This window comes from Amblyomma maculatum, chromosome 7, assembly GCF_055883805.1.
Source record: "Amblyomma maculatum isolate TAMU_Amacu chromosome 7, ASM5588380v1, whole genome shotgun sequence".
NCBI classification, from domain to species: Eukaryota; Metazoa; Arthropoda; class Arachnida; order Ixodida; family Ixodidae; genus Amblyomma; species Amblyomma maculatum.
The window spans coordinates 17,937,758-17,954,647 of record NC_139350.1 but is presented as its reverse complement, the minus strand read 5'-3'; the positions used below and the strand labels follow the sequence as shown (position 1 = coordinate 17,954,647).

The following is a 16,890-nucleotide window of genomic DNA, read 5'->3' as shown; positions in this document are numbered from 1 at the left end:
GTCGATGTCGCTGTCCCTTACGCTGTCACTAGATGGCATTTCGATGCAGTTTTCCCAAGCTGTGTCACAGGCTGAGTGTTGTATACCACTTTTGCTCACGACTGTACATTTCAATTGTGGATTGGCTGGTCGGTAATTATAGGCACAGTGCCTGTCACAGTTCTCTGCGGATGCATGAACACCGTCGTAATTGGGAGGATGCCACCTCCGCTACTACAAATACGTGGTCAGCACATTTAGGCTAGATTTCGAGCACATCAGACAGAACTGGAGCCGAAAGTGGGGCACGGCGACGCCTTTTCGACCGCACGAGCTGCATGCACTATCGCGTTACATGTGGTAGAAATTGCATCAAATAGATTCATGGCTCCTTTTTGAGAGTAAAAAAAAAATATCTTTTCAGAGAGGCATGAACTTAGAGACATTAACATCACTCCTGGAATTCTAGCCAGTGCAGCGCAGCTCCTAACTGGATACATTTCGGGCTGATATTTTAGGCTGCGTGAAGCAAGAATGTAGGCCCGATCGAAAAATTGCATGCTTTTCGTCTGAATTCATTATCTAGTCTTCACCTTCTTTGTACGCTACCACAGCGTGTATTGTGGATTACCAGGTTTGTTTACTACGATGTTTCAGTTTAACCTTTTGTGGAAGCATTGCTTTATTTTAAAAAAAATATGGCTTCCGGGAATGACTTCTGATCGTTCTAGCTGTGGTTGCCTTCGGTGCGAAAGCCTTTGAAGTTATTCTATTTCCTTCGAATCAGTACTGCAAGCTATCCTAAACTTGTCTAATTGTCGCAAAAAAGCGAGTCTTTGCCATGTTTTTGCTTCAAGAGTGTCAACGCAACTGATATACCTTCCCAGCAGATTGCAGAACATAAAACACATCTTGAGTGAAAACTACAGGCAGCAACTGGGATTTCTCTTTATTCACTTATTTTCCTCCATACTGGCCACATTCCGTCGAAGTCCAACTTCCGGCATCCTGTTCGACGCTTGACCACTGGAACCAATGCAAAGAGCGGAACGTAGCTTTTAGATACTGCAAAGGTGAATCGTTGGCGTTAGCTGCATTAGTGAGACTGAAAGCGTTACTCTTAGCTTGAAGGACAACGCCTGAAACACCTGAAGGATAATCTTGAATTACGCGTATAACCTCGATTCTTTCATAAACCTATGCGCATTCATGCGTAGGCTTCTGAGTGTAGGAACGGAGAAAGAAAGAACGGCTATACACAGGTGTACCATATTTCTACAAAAAAAAAAAAACAGACATTAGTGCCTGGTCTATATAAGTTTCCGGAACAGTCCGTGGACTATAATGTTTATTATTGCGAAAGCAATACTACGCCAAGTCTCACCGCTCGTCGCGTGGGCCGTGGCCCGTTGCCCTGCCTCTCCACCTCCTCGATCAGCCTTTGCGCGTTACCCATTTGATTGCGCGTTACCCATATGCCACGAGCAGGAGCTGTCAACTTGGGTTGCTCGTTTCATATGGGAGGGTGATATCAGAATCAGCCTGTCAGAACCGTTTGCATTCTCGTTACCCCTACGACACGCAGACACGTCCATTCGGCTAGGTTGAAGCGTGACCCTAATGTGGTTTGGTAGCTTACAATTTCGCGTCATAACCTAAAAGGTGAGGTTAAGTGTCCCCAATAATGTAGCACCGTACACTGATAGGGCATGAGAGGGGAATAATGTAGCTGGCAAAATAAGCTTCCGCCGTTGCTTTTGCAATTAAAATATGGTTAACTAGAGCTAAACCACAACTGATGTTTTCGTACATTTCCATGTATTAGGCATCGTGCGAGACGCCGCCAGCGCAATGTGAGAAATAAAACCGCTCTCAAGTATATTGACACCGAGAAGGTAAAACTCATGTTTCATGTTTCTCACATCACGCTGTGTGATCACTTGTCAACGGCTTTTTTTTCCCATCTTCTCCATATCGCTATATGCCATTTTGCTTAGCATGTACAGGTTGCACTCGCCTTAGCTTCTGTGGTAACACAATCATTTTGCTTTCCTTCCATTATTTTTCTGCTTTCTTCCTGTCTACTTCATTTTCTGCGTTGTAAATTCACAGTACTTACCCCTCTTGCCATTATTTTGCGTAAGATAACAAGGAAAATGCAGCAAAAAATAAGGGAAATTGAAATAAAACAGAGAAAGGAAAAGGAAGCAACGAAGATCCAGAAGGAATGCATGGATCATGTCAAACGCTTTTTCAACCCTTTATAGCGGATTCAGCCAACATGCTGTTGAAGAACTCCTGCACAGCCTGCATTTGTTCGGCTGTAATGACGATCAGAGCTTAACAGGACACAATATTTCCAACCTCTATTGTTCTTCTAGAAATAAGCAGACGGTTACCTTCTCTGCTGGTGCTGTTTGCGTGCGTTCGGGCGGTATAGGTGCCGTTTACATTCAAAAAGCTGAAGCCAATATCATGCATTATTTCTCACTCTCTCGGCATATTGATTGTTATTTTTCTTGCAAGGGTCATTATTCTTAGGCAACCTCCAAAGCATACTGTGACCTGCGGAAAAACGTATTCATGTTCGTTGTTTATCGCATTCGTCACGCCGCCTCATAGAGTTTGCGTGCGGTAGAAGGTACCACCATGGACTCCGTAAAGCCCAGTTTGCTCGCGAACTTTGCGCCACCTATTAGAGCTTTGACGGAGTTCTGGTCCCGCACATTGAGAGCCACTGAAAGGTTTAATGCAAATGCGACAGCTAGATCTAGCACTGTTACTTGGGTGACGGCGAATATTATTGAAGAAGATCCCCAGACCACCGCATATCCTTGCTGTAGAACCGTATAACAGCCCGAACGGTATCCTGCGACCCACACATGCTTATTTTCAGATTGGACGCCAGAATACGACCGGCAATAAGAGTTACTTTTTTTAATGGGGAGAATGCCTGTCAGTTGATACTTCATGTTCGACTGGACAGCGCTAACCTGGTGAAGTTGTACCATCTACAGAGAAGCAAGGATGAAAGGAGCTATCCGGGTAATGCCGGGATAAAAATAAAACGTGCCCTAACCATAATCCCGTGATTCAATAACGCTAGGGCTCGTTTTTGTGTTCGGTTGAGCTCCAACATCGTTTTCAGGTTGATGTAGTTTCGGTAAAATTAGACATTGCGCATGAGGATAGCTTTATGCATATACACGATATATTGACTGCGGACCGAACGCAAAAAACCTACCCTTTTTTACTTACTTATTCTGGTGGACACTCCTCAAGAGTGACACAGCTCCCCTGCCTGTTGCGGTAGAACTCGTCCCCGCAGTAGCAGCCGAAGACGCAGTCAGCGGTGCAGATGGGCCCAATTACACGCCTCCAGCATTTCTTCTCGGCGCAGGATGAGGAGACGCACCGCTTAAATACCTCGTTCAGGCCGCAGTCTTCGGACCCTTCCTCTTCGGGAGTAAAAGTAAAAGAACGAAAACGAAACGTTGAGCGGGAAGATTTATTTTTTACAAAATACTTGTTTCTTGGGCTAGTTGGTTTGTTCTAGTGTTGGGGGCAGCGCGAATCGAATATGAAGGAACGAAGACAGTGCTCACGTTTCGTTCTTTATTTGTCGTCACCCCTTCTGTACTCTAATTGCGCTGGTACATAAATTACTGCCAAAACTTACTCTGATGCATTACTGCATGGTCATTATTCTCACGACATGCTATTACGACTGTCCCGCGCTTACACAAAGACAACTGCTTTAGTGAGTTGGTTAATGTATTCCCCAGGTAATGCGCATCTGACGACAACGCAGCAGAGTGGTCCACCCTCTACACTGTATTCTTGTCAATTACGCTTTCCTGTGCAGTCGCAGCTGGAGAAGAAACTGTTAAAGCGGAACAACGAGTTTTTTTTTATTCGAAGCCTTACCATGTCGCATAACATAGAGCTGCTCTTATTCAAATTAAGGAATGCAGGCTATTTTTTCTTAAAAACCAGAGCAAGCTCTGACTCTTAGGCTTGTTCAAAGTGCAGCTTCGTGTAGTCGTCTGGTTTTTGAGGTCTGCGTGCCTGAACGCGTGTAAAAGGTTGGGCGAAGGTGAACCTCAGTGACTGATAGCACATGCGCTTGGCACTGCATATCTTTGAAATCAAAGTCTTTGCAACTCAAGAGCCGGGAGACGTATTAGCAAACCCTATCCCGTAAGAGCACTCGAGCTGACGACGCTCTTGCGCGTGGATGGATGGATGAAATATAGGAGCGTCCCCATTGAAACGGGGTGGTAGCAGTAACTATCATGCTCAATTTTCGCCCTATATCTTAATTATTGTTTTAGATTGATTTACTATGCCATCATTCTATTTACTAAATTTTAGTTTCTACATTACTAACTTTGTCACTTCCCTGCTTTTAAGCCACCAATCTTCCAGTCGCTTTTTGCTAGCTTCCACCGCCGGTTCATTCACCCCACCGCTTGCATCTCTAAACCCCAGAGCTTTAGGAACAGTGACTGCGCCTGCATCAACTTACTGATGGATACCATTATATTCGAGTATAATATGGTCAATTGTTTCACTGGAATTACAACATACAGCACATGCGTCTCCTTCATTGTTAAATTTCTTTTTGTAGCTGCGCGTTCTAAGGCACCCTAATGTAGCTTCAAAATGTAGGGCACTGCCTCTTGAGTTATCAAAGAAAGCTTCCTTCCTGACCTGCCTTTTCCACTTTCGGTATAATTCCACTCTCTGTTTCTTTTCCATCGAATTTATCCAATTTTTACCTTGTGTGTTTTTCACCTGTTGCTTAACGCTCTTTATTTCTTCGTCCTTGTGACTAGCATACTTACTAGTTCGTTTCCTAGTTCTTTTCCTCCATTGTGAGTCAACGCTTTTTCAGTATAGGTATTTAAATACTTTAGCTGCCCATTTGTTACTGTCCAATTTCATCAGGCGTTCCAACTATGATATTTTACTCTGAGCTTCCCGTACTTCGAAAGATGCCCAGCCCATATCTCCCTGTACCGACTCATTTGTGGTTTTGCCGTGGGCACCTAGTGCTAATCGTCCAACGGCTCTCTGATTTATTTCTGATGTCGACTGTACCTCTGATTTTAGGCACAAACCCGCATTCCCAAAAGTAAGTCCGGGCACAATAATTCCTTTCCAAATACTCCTCAAAACCTCGTACTTGTTGTGCCCCACAATGCCCTATGCTTCATTATCCTGCGGCATTTCTTCGCCCTTTGGCCTTAAGTGATTGCTCATGCTTTCCAATGTATGCCAATTCTTCGTTTTCCCATACCCCCAGATATTTATATTCTGCTACTCTGGGTATTTCATGGCCTTGTATTTTAAGACCACGATCAGTTCAGCCGTTGACAATCATCAGACCGGACTTAACAGCGCTAAAACTAAAGCCTAGAGCGTCCCCTTCGTTTCCGCAATACCTACCTAGAATTTGCAATTCGTGCAGACTCTCAGCTAGCAGCACAATATCGTCTGCATACATCAAACCGGAGAGGCACTGCTCTACCTCCTTTCCACCGAATCTATATGACAGGTTAAAACCTAGGTTACTTCCGTGTATCCTCCGTTCCAGGTCATAGAGGACAGCCTGGTCTTAATCCTTTGCCTACTTAGACATATTCCGTACTTCTTATCCCTTCCCATGTAATTTCAACTTTGTTATCCCGGTATATTTCCTGTAGGAACTCTATTATCGCATAACCGATACCTCCTTCTTTTAATATGTTCCACAGGAGTTTCCTGTTAACGTTGTCGTCCAGGAAAGCTAAATACAAAGGTCTATTTTGCACTAAACCTATTTTGATGCATTGGGTAAGCGCGAACAGGCTATCATCTAAGCGCATTTCTAAAGCCGTTCGGAAGTTCTCCGAGTAACTTGTTACTTTCTGCTGTTATGACCGTGCATGGTCCGCACTTGCGCGCTCTATTGTTCGCCTGTGGGCATGGATATGTGCTGTTTGTGCAAGGGCGCTAAGTGAGCCTGTTTCCATGAATCCTTTTGTGTGAGCCTGTTTTGCTTTGTCGAGACCCTGCAAATGCCAAATTGGCCCTGTCAAGGAAACGTCAAGAAAAATACAAAGAAATGTCGCCCTGTGGGAAATAACCGGATGTGCTTTTATTCAATTGTTCACCCTTCCCGTCGAGAAGCGCTATTGTCCAGTGAGGAATGCCTATTGTCCAAAGGAGACGACAGAGTGACACGTCCGCTGACGTACAGGACAAGAAAGGAGCATGACGAATACGGCCATTAGAGGAATTCCCGGGAATGCAGGAAGGATTTGCAATTGTCGGAAAGGGACAATGCTGGGAGCAGTATGCGGCGCGCACGTGCACTTGGGTTTCTGGGAAGGAAATCCACTTGCCGGAACCACGATATCGGATCTTTGCTGAAGAATAGAAATGTACCTCCTCGCCGTTCCCAACCTCTACCCGCCAACAAGTGACCACGCCCAACGAAACAATACCGGACCAGTCAGTGCATCAGACCATCAGTGCAGTGATGTGTTCGATTGGATGCCGATATTTGAGGGGCGTGCCCTGGAACTGGTTGGTCAGCATCTTCAGAGAGGGGCTGGACATAGGGGGTTTTAAGGACGTTGCAGAGCACGAAAAGACGCTCTGAGCCCTGGGTAAACGGCTCATTCGGACTCTTCTCGCTATGAACTCTTAACGCTTGCCATTTTTGCTGATATACCCTTCTTTTTCATGTAAATACGTTTTCTCAAAGTGCCATTAAACCTGCTTGTATATATTTTACCAACTTCGAAGATTCAATCCTTCATTAACCCGGAGTCTCTGCACGCTACCAAGTGAAGGCCGGGCCGACTTAGTCCCAGCGTCATGACACTACCCATGCTTGCACCTTTAATTTCACCGCCTGCATGTCCAAACTGTACATAACAGATGTCATGGTAATCGGCCTGTAGGATTTTATGTGCATCTTTTCTCCTTTCCCTTTATAGATCAAATTCATTTTACTCTGCCGCCAGCTGTTCTGGATTTGCTTATTCGTTATGACTGTTTCCAAAGCTGTTAACAACGTTTCCTTACTTTTTGGAACAAGTTCATTAATCAGCTTGATCAGAATTAAATCTATTCCTGTAGATGTGTTTTTAGGAATATCTTTTTCTGCCTTTTTCCAGTTTAGATATGTCAGTTTTAAGCTGCTTTGTACTCTGCTATCTTGTGTTGCTTCCTGATTTGCGGAAGTTACCCTATCGTCACTCTTAAATGACTCGGCTATAACTGATGTAATATAGTTCACAGCGTTGTCTCCTTTTAAACAATTTCCCCCGTTATCTTGAAGCGATCCTGCTTTCTTTCATTATTTTTCCCTAGCCAGCTTATATGGTTCCAGAATTGTCTTGCTCCACCTCTAGAGGCATCGTGTATGTCAGCCATATCCGGCGATTGGTAAACTGCTTTATTTTACTTTGGACGAGGGCCTGTACCTCAAGTTTGTTTTGTCATCATGATTCCCATTTTTGCTCGATTTCCTTCTGAGATACCTGTATTTCTTTGCCACTCGGTGTTCCCGTGAAGCAGCCCGTCGTTGTTCTATAGCTTCCCTGATTTCCTTATTCCACCAGCTCCGTGGCTTCCTCTTTCCATTCCGGCGGTATGCTACTTTAACCTACTTAATTTTCCTCTTTATGAGTAGTTCTACCTGTTCATAATCCCAGCCTTCCATGGGGCTTTTCTCTATTGCTTCCTCTATGTATGCTGCTATCTGCGCAATTTGAGCGTCGTTAAATTTTGCGCTTACTTTTTGTCTACGTTCCCTTTCTCTTTTCGTCAGGGGCCCCATCTGCAGACTAATACGTTTATGATCACTTCCAAGGCTACACTCTCCTTCCTTGTCTATTTGTATTTTTGTGACCTCGCTATAATCTCCCTGCGACATTAGACGGTAGTCAATGGTCGCCTGCCTGTTGCGGAATTCCCACGTGATTTGTCCTTTGCATTGTGTTTCTGTATTTACTATAACTAGATCGTGTCGCTCCCAGAAATCTAGCATTAGCTTCAATTTACAATCCATGTATCCATTCAGATCGTTGATGTCGCCGTTCATGTCGCTGAGCAGAATAATATCGGCTCCGAATCCAAACTGGCTTCTATCGCCACTGAGACATTCAACAAAATCCTTGTTGAATGTTACACATCTTTCGGTAATAATCCCCATTTACAGTGAGTGTATGTTACCTTTAGGTTGCGTTCAGAGAGATCTTTCAGCAACAATCGCCGTTTAACTCGCTGAAAGCGTTGTCTGCTCCAGTGCGCCTACGGGATATGGTTTGGCAATACGCGCCCCGGCCAGCCCTATCCATGTAAGGGATACTCCTGCTATTCTCGTTGGGTTATGAGGCAGAGGGTATGTGCACGGGAAAATTAGAGCACTTACACCATTCCTTAAAGAGAACGTCAGAGTCGCAATGGCGAAGCTGGGATCCAAAGGAAGTCTGTCGCCGGGGTGCTCGTTTTTGTGGCTTGGCGTGTAAAGGCTTTCTACTTTCTGCTGATCAATATTTTGAGCATCGTCTTGTACTCAGTGTATCTATATGCATTTCATTCTTTTTTTATTAGGAGCTTGTATCCCCCGATTTATGTTGAGTGCTTTTATACATATTTTTTAGTTTTTTTATACCCGCTCCTGAATGGGTGTAAATGCGAACTTCTGTTTAGACGATATGGTATTGAAGACTGATTCACATCAAGAATAGCGAAAATTTCTATTACAATTGAGCCCAGGCGGTCCTTTACGTACCACCAATATGTGACTATTGCCGCAAGTGTTGTGCTAGTAGTTGCTGTTCTTTCATAACTGTTGAATAGCAGGTGCGTCTGTATAACTACGCATGCTCTGGAGTTTATATCCACCTCTGGTTGTGTTAGCTGGCCATTACTGCTTTTACCTCAAAGTGTAGAAACAGTAATGAAAAAAAAAACAAATAGAACGCAAAGCAGCATAGTTATGCGCCAGCTGGGTGACATGGTATGTAACAAAACCGCGGGAATGGCCGGACAGAGGGAAGGAGACTGTGTTTCCTCTTGGTCGCAGTCCTGTATTTTCCGGACGGTTCCTATGCTACCACGAAAAAAAAATGTTTTAAAACTAACTTAAGCCAGAAAACAAGCAATAATCTCGAATGTGGTCACCAAGAAAGCAGTCTCTCTCGAACGCAGAAATTGTAACTTCCGCGACCTCGACGAGAAGTCAGTAATCACGAGCACCTTAGTATCGCTTTATATCCACTAATGACGTTCTAGCGCGGATGTGTATCGGAAACCATCTGGTCTCGCAACTCAGAATTGTGCCATGATTATCGTGGGTATGTTCCTCTTCGCACCGAAATATGCGCTGAAGTATGCTCCCAAATAGTTCTTAAATTACTTTTACGTAGCTCTAATATCCTTTGTGTCATTCCTGTAGCAGCCTTAGATATTTCGAGGCTACAGCTTGAATAAAAAATAAACATGTGCTTCAGATCTTTAGTTATTTTTGTCTGTGTACCTACGCTACCACATTTGCGCCCCTAACCCCATTCAGTGTATGACGAGCATGCGCCTGACTCAAAGGTAAGCAGCCCTTGTCCTCTCATCTTTTTTATCTTTATTCAAAAAAAAGCAACGCATCAAATAACGCAACCACCAGACAAAAAATCACTCTCATGTCGACTTAGTCTTGATCAAAGGTCTTGAATCAAAATTATATTCAGCTCGGCAGCGATCTAAAGCTGTCAAACCATCCTTAAATGGCAACATTCATTTAAATTGCTAGGAAATTATTTCTTATCACAGCAAGAAACAGTCTCATAGCATTTCGCGGCCCTCCAGTCGTTAACTGCACCTTTTGCGACTCTGACGAATATCCTTTGGCTTCAGGATTTTTGCAAAGACTGTGCATTCCCTGCACACCCCAGCTTTACAGAGAATAACCGAGACCCCCGCAGCTCCTGAAGGCGGTCGGTGTGTTCCATCGGGTTCCCTCGCTTGCAATAATTTGTCGAAACGACGGCCGATCGTGATTGTGTCGTAGGGCGTGCGTAGATTAGATGCAGCGGCAGCCTTCCTAATACAGATATTGGACCCTCGGTAAGAATGCAATAGATAATAAAGTAGTGCAGCTTTTACAGGTCACCTGTTTATCCACGTGCTCCGCCCTACCATCTCATGAGAGAATATTCACACTGCAGAATATATGCAGACACGGCGCGTGCTATAAATGAAGGTCGGGTAGCGTCAGCCATCAGCTCCGACGCAAATGACCTTTATCCAAGGGCTTCTGCATGACGCCTAAGACAATGTCGCTGCTCTGCCAGCCACGCATCAGCGAGAGAACTGGCTACATCGCTAGCCTGTAGTCGTCGGACTGTCGAGCGCCCGGTCAATAATTTGGTGCTCTTTTGGTTTCACTTCTCTGAGTTTTTCGCATTGTTCTAGACCTGTCTCTGTACAGAAGTGTCTTTTGAATTAAGGCTTGCATATTATGCATTGCTTTTGTGTACACTGCGTATGTGATCTGGCTATTACTGCATAACCACGTTTCTCCTTCTCTTAATAGCGTAAAAAGTGTATTGTATGCTAACATTTGCCTTCGCAGAGCGTTTTGGCAAGCTAGTCGGTGAAATTTGTTAATTTTCAAAACTGCACGAATTAGTGAGGACAGCGGAGACAAACACATTTTATGGCTTGCATACAGTGAAGCTGGGCACCAAACGACCAACCCCATTTGTTAGTTTGTAGCTGGGTTCCGGCTGTGTTTGTTACACAATTTGATGTCATCTCCTGTGAGACCAGAAACACCCACTTGCAAAGGGTTTCGGTAGTGCGCACACGGGTGTGCATGTTTTCAAAGATAACCGAAATATTTTATACTGCGCAAGCAGAGTTCATGTACAGATGTGCAAAGCGCAGTGTTGTTTGCTTTTTACCATTAGAATTTGCTTGCTGGAAAATTATTGCATGCAAGGTTAGTGCAGCAACTTCGTCCTAACAAGCACTGTAAAAAACATAAATGCGAGAGCAGTATGAAAAGTATTTGTTATGCTCCATGTCAGCTTGGAATTGCCATCATTCAACTAACATTCCTACGCATCCTGAAGTAAGTATGACTTCCTAGTGGCATAGGAGTCATGCACTGAATGCATCACGTTCTGATTAAGTAGGACGACCCCAGAAAAGCTACTAGCATTGAACTAAAGCAGAATGTTATGTTCTGTATTTGTGTAATTATCTCTTTCGTTGTTCATATGCAAGAATGCTCAGTAAGTTGAAATATAAACCTGATTGAGAGGACTGTCAATTCATCTGTGACTAATGCGCAGTATTTTGGTCACCGCTGAAGCAAAGTTCTTGAAGCTGCACATAATTTTGAGCCGTTTACATACAAATGGAAGTTAATAAAACGGAAGACCAGAGGTGAACGCCTCTCATCACAAGCTCTTTAATTTCACAGAATGCCTTCACTGAATTGACGTTTTACATCGAGAAAGTTACAGAAGTGACATATGATGAATATCCAATGTTGCAAAAAGACAGATACGCAGCCTGCCCAAAACTACTTATCCTGTAATTCTTTACAGTTTACTCTGTTGGAATCTACCGCTGAGCAAACAACTTGATTAGTTTTTAATGCCTAAACAAATAAAAGCGCACAGAAATGTGTTTTGTTAGGTGGATGTTCGCGCATTCAAGATCATTGAATGATAATATAGATAAATTTAAGGCTGCTCCTATTTTATGCGACTTGAATGAATTGGTTTTCTTTTATTATACATTATTTGTAATTACTTTCCCAGGCAGAAATACCTTGTTTTTATTTTTATGGGTGTGTATGAGAAAACGGGATGACATGAATGGCGCTAGTTCATAAACAGATGTTTTTGTGTATTACGCCACCACAGTGCTCTGATCGAAAGCCGTTCAGCTCACAAATTGCTTGAAATGTTTTGGAACGCAGCGATCAGTGGTTGTCGCAGAAAATAAAGGTTATGCTTAATAGCTCTCGTAAGCGATGATGTCTTGTACCGGCTGGTGCCCGGAGCAAACGCTAGAGTGAATGCAGAAAAATAAGTGAAATGTCCTCACCACTTGCAACGATGGCCACTGCAAGGACGGCTACCAAGAGTCCCAGAATGTACAGCTTCATGGCTTCGCGTTGGAGTGAGAACTCAGGCTGAGCGCCGGTTATTTATGCCATCCCCTAAGTAGACAGCTAGTGCTGCTGCAGAACGCTACGTTGCACTTCGCATATCGCTGAAGCAGCCAGCTTTTATCACGACCTGACGCGCGTGGCAGCTCGCCCCACAAGACGCGACGTGCTTGACTGACGCCTTGCCTTTCCTTAACACTCGCAGTTGCAGTTTCTGGACTCTTCACTGCGTGCAGCGCGACGTTGACGTATGGGGACTTCAACTTATGTAGCGGCAAGAAAAGTAAATTAACGATGCAAATGCACAAACTGTTTCAAGAATTAGTGTACTGATTGAGCGCAACTTAGCATTCTTCGCGTGTAATTACCTGGGTAGCTCAAAATTTGCAGCATATTGAAAGGGCAATCACTCCAATTTGAGAAAACGTTCTCGTGCCTTCGTCTACGCACCGCAGTTGTCGTAGTTCATGCTACGTGAGCATTTCCACGGAGAAACAGGAGAGGTGAAGAACTGCACAAACAAATTACAATGAAACAACACACATTACCTAGATTTATTCAAATCCCCGAAACGTACTGAAGCAAAAGCGCACGAGCACCCTCCACTTCATAATACTATCGAAGGTTGTGACAGAGGGCTCGCTCAGCAGCGTGTTGCATCTTTAAGCAGAAAAGATTTCAAATGTGTTGATTAAATTTATGCTTCTGATGCAAACTGGCACGTCCTTCCTAGCACGATTGCTAAAAGCTTAACAAAAAGCTTTCAATCTCCAGAGAATTCGCGGCATTTTTGGCTGCTCAACGAAAAATCACGGGGATACCTGTTGCAAGTGGAAGAGGTTTGTAGGGTTTAACCTTCCAAAGTGACTCAGGCTGTGTATTAGGGACGCCGTCGGAGTGCTCCGGAACTTTCGACCACCTGGGGTCTTTAACATGCACTGAGATCGCACAGCATAACGGACACCTAGCTTTTCGCCTCAATCAAAAAGCGCTCGCCGCGGCCAGAACTCGATCCCGCATCCTTGGGAACAGCAGTCTAGCACCCTACCCACTACGCCACAGCGACGGGCTCCATCTGAGGTGGAGCGAAAAGAGCATACACTTGAACGGTGAACGAAATACATTGCTTCCGTCATGGTTTTATGCGGCTTGGTGTTCAAATGCGCCGCTCTAGTACGCATCGCGTGGTCAAATCTGTGTGCAGCCTTGCCGTGGTGACGCAGTAGTTACGGCGCTCTACTGCTGTACCCAAGCATGCGGGATTGAATCCCGGCTGCGGCGGCCGCTTTTCGATATGAGCGAAAAGGAAGGCGAGCATGGGCTGTGCGATGTCAGTGCACCCAAGTGGGCGAAATTTGCTGTGTCCTCCTTTACGCCGCCTCTCATAGTCTGAGTTGCATTGGGGCGTTAAAGTCTATAAGCCAAAGCGAATTTATGTGCACCACCGTCTTACTTATTCACGCTTAAAGTTGGATGAGACTTCAAGAATGGTTTTCGAAAACATGGACAGAATAGTCATAATAAGACCTGGGCTGCACATTTGCTAGCAATCTGCTAAATAAACACAGTTTATATTAGCGCCCAAAAGTTGGTTGAAAGTACACTTAGCATTGCATATGCACTGTAATGGTGTAGGATCCCACATAGGACACATACACAGGCGCAGACAAGCCAGTGACCATCCGTTCTTCTTTTCTTCTATTTCCTCTCTACTCGCTCGCACCGCACTCTCGCGCTGCTCTTCTTCTTCAGGCTTGCGCCGTAACCTCAGGGGGGAGGGGCGTTAACACGGAACGCGCTTAAGTGGCCGACTGAAAACACATACGCTGCATTGAAAACTGCATAGGGATATGACGATAACACACGCCACACTAATCGGGAATGCGCGAACAAAATTCCAGTGCAAGTGCGGGGACGCCATTCGATGCTCACGATTTGATGAATAGACTCAGAAAACGGCTCATATCGAGGCTACGGTGCAAGCCTGAAGGAGAAGAAGCGCAGTGCGTGATATGTTACGGCGCGAGCGAGTAAAGAAGAGATAGAAAAAAGAACGGTTGGACGAATTAACTAGATATTATGCAACCAAATTAAGAGGTAAACAACAATAACAACAAATTCTCTCAAGGTATTTGATCTCGGGATCACGGAGAAAATGCTTTCACACAGTGAGGCTGAGAATCTCAAAAACAAGCTTGAGACTCTCGATGTGTTCATATCCCCGAATGCCGTTTTGCAGAAGGGCGTTGTAGGCATTCAGTCCTACGGGGATGAGTTAAAACAATGTAAGGCAAAGATGCTTTTTGAGTAGGAGGTGCAGGAGTGTCACCGCGCTGTGTAGCGCTGCGTCCCTGAGGCTAACATGAATTGTTTTGTGACCCACTTCGCAAAAAAAAAAAAAGTCTCATCCTTAGTTCATCAGCTCTTGAGGCACTCAATAGCACAGCTCTCATCAAATGAGTAATATTTTGTTTACTGAGAAAGTACAATCAGCTAGCCAGACTGGTAGTCTTCGAGAATCACTCAAGGAAGGAGGATCACTGGAATAACCTTGCTGATGTTTTAATTATGGACATCGAACCTTTCTAAGGCGACAGTGTAGAATTCTTGCGATATTTCGGGTGATAATTGCGATGCTGTACGAGGGACGGCAGGACCATCCCTATCTTGTCGTTCAGCGTGGACACCTGAGGTACAGTTCAAAGCTGCCGGGGATCGAAGGCGGCGATCAGCCTATCCTTTGTCTCGCCAAAAAAAGGCGTTAACAATGGCGGTGTCGACGGGGCTGCGGTTGGAATACGAGATCGCACCACAACGGCTCAGGTAACCTCATAAAACATACCACACAAAACACTTCGACTAGCGATGTCGTTGAAGCGCAGAAAGATCCAGAAAGGTCCTTGCCAAATGCCAATAATATTCTGCTCTCATCATTACTTTTGTTATGAAAGCCTCGCATTGATATCGTGATTTGCTGTTCGGCCACTTTAAATGCGACGGGTGAAAGCGCTTTACCATGCAAAATTGCAACAAATCACGGGGAAACGGTATCTGCCTTCTAATTATAGGCTTGGAAAAGAAAAAAATAAAGGTGAGAAAAATACAAACTAGGCTCGATTAGAAACCATAGATGATGCAAAGTAAAATCATTAAAAGACGGTTATGGTAAGATCAATTCATTGCTAATAATCCAGGCATGAAACAAGGCAAAGCTAGACGTTACAGCACGTTTCATGGCACCCGTTTGAGCATATTCTTTCCTACTTCACAAATTGGGACTCTTCTGCCGGAGACGTTTTCTTCGGGACTGTGTTTCCTAGGAAAGTTTACCAGGGTCCATCAATGGGAAATCCTTGGCCGCGTCTACAAAACAGAAACGTGCCACTCTTTATCAGCCAACACATTGGAGCAAGGACGCATGCATACTCATTGTATCAACTTTCGTGACAGCTTGGCAGAATACACTATATAGAGCGAGCGGATGATGTGACCTCCGATATGATTATAAGACAGGTAGCTTTCCAGAAGCCAAACGATCTATTTATTGCATGCCACTGAGATTCTTGAAAACATTGTCCAGTTCTTCCTGCCCCAGATGAACAGTTCGTGCAGACGTAGTTTTCTAAAACGCAAAACAAAGACGCCTAGACAGCTTATTGGAGTAATACATTAGGGAAGTCGTGTACATGAATTCGGCTATTATTATGCTTGTAGGAACGACGTAGATATGAAGCGGTGATATACTTGGAACCGTTTAAGTTGCAAACCACAAATTGCAGGATATCACTTCATTCATCACTGCGTATCTTCTCTTTTTGTTTCCGTCATTTCAAAGCACCTGCCCAGTCCAATTAAAAATAAAATGGCCTAAAATTCTTGCTTTGGCGATTTATTATAGACTCACATGTATAAAATTTCGGATTAAGTTGATTTTATTTTTTCCCCTACAGAATACTGTGTGCTGTCATATGCACTGTCACGAATAATGGGGAACCACTTTTTTTGCAGTGTGACGAACAGCTTTCCACAACTCTTAGATGCGCCTATTAAGCACGTGTTCGCTATCAATTTTTCTGTCCGAATCTCTGAATCTGGAACGAATGCTTCCAGCATGGCCTCCTGTATGAAAGGATGAATCACCACTTCCCTCTCTGCTACAGACCCAGTTCTTATCTTAACCCTTTTAGGGAGGATGATATCTGTTCCCAGGCTACAGAAGCACACAATAGAGCCCAGTGCTGCTCGCCTTTACAGCTACCACGTGTCCCTGTTCATCCAAGATGCTTATTGGTGTGACCGCTGGTTACTCTCGCCACCAACACCTATTACCAACTCACGTGACATGAGAGTCACTGGATGAGCAGACGTCGAGTCGACCAGACGCACTTCCTGCTGTACCTGCTGTTTTTTAGCACTAATTTCATCATGGGAATGAGCCTCAAGGGGATTATGTCGTTAGGCAACGTGAAATTAGCTACCATCAGCGGCAGCCGCAAAGGCCAGGGCCTCCTTCAACATCTGATGCTGCGGCGTCTCCACCGCCAGTGGTCGTGTCTCAGCAAGGATGAGCGGAACAAGAGAGTGAAAGGTGATGGCAGGCTACGCCGTTGTCCCAAAGGCTCAGGAAAGAGAACCCACCACACGCCGAAGAAAAGTCGGAAAAGGCGACGAGAGAACATTGAAGGTAAGTCGCTGCATTTAATTCAATGATTTAGCGTTAAACGTTTTTCAGG

General features: G+C 44.5%; 1 protein-coding gene across 1 annotated transcript; it reads right to left on the bottom strand.

Moving 5' to 3' along the window:
* Positions 1–913: 913 nt before the first annotated feature.
* Positions 914–12,221, bottom strand: LOC146182770 (ixochymostatin-like). Its single transcript, XM_084608915.1, has 3 exons — positions 12,094–12,221; positions 3,238–3,437; positions 914–1,005 (listed from the first exon to the last, which is right to left on the bottom strand). The coding sequence occupies exons 1-2, from the start codon at positions 12,152–12,154 to the stop codon at positions 3,238–3,240; spliced, it is 261 nt and encodes an 86-aa protein (XP_084465041.1). The 5' UTR covers positions 12,155–12,221; the 3' UTR covers positions 914–1,005.
* Between the last annotated feature and the right edge of the window lie 4,669 nt (positions 12,222–16,890).

Bases quoted from the DNA above. Each gene is read 5' to 3' on its own strand.
- LOC146182770 (XM_084608915.1), bottom strand. From the start codon at position 12,154: ATGAAGCTGTACATTCTGGGACTCTTGGTAGCCGTCCTTGCAGTGGCC. The intron at 3,438-12,093 runs GTGAGGACATTT...TTACTCCCGAAG, and splicing joins AGTGGCCATCGTTGCAAGTG to AGGAAGGGTCCGAAGACTGC.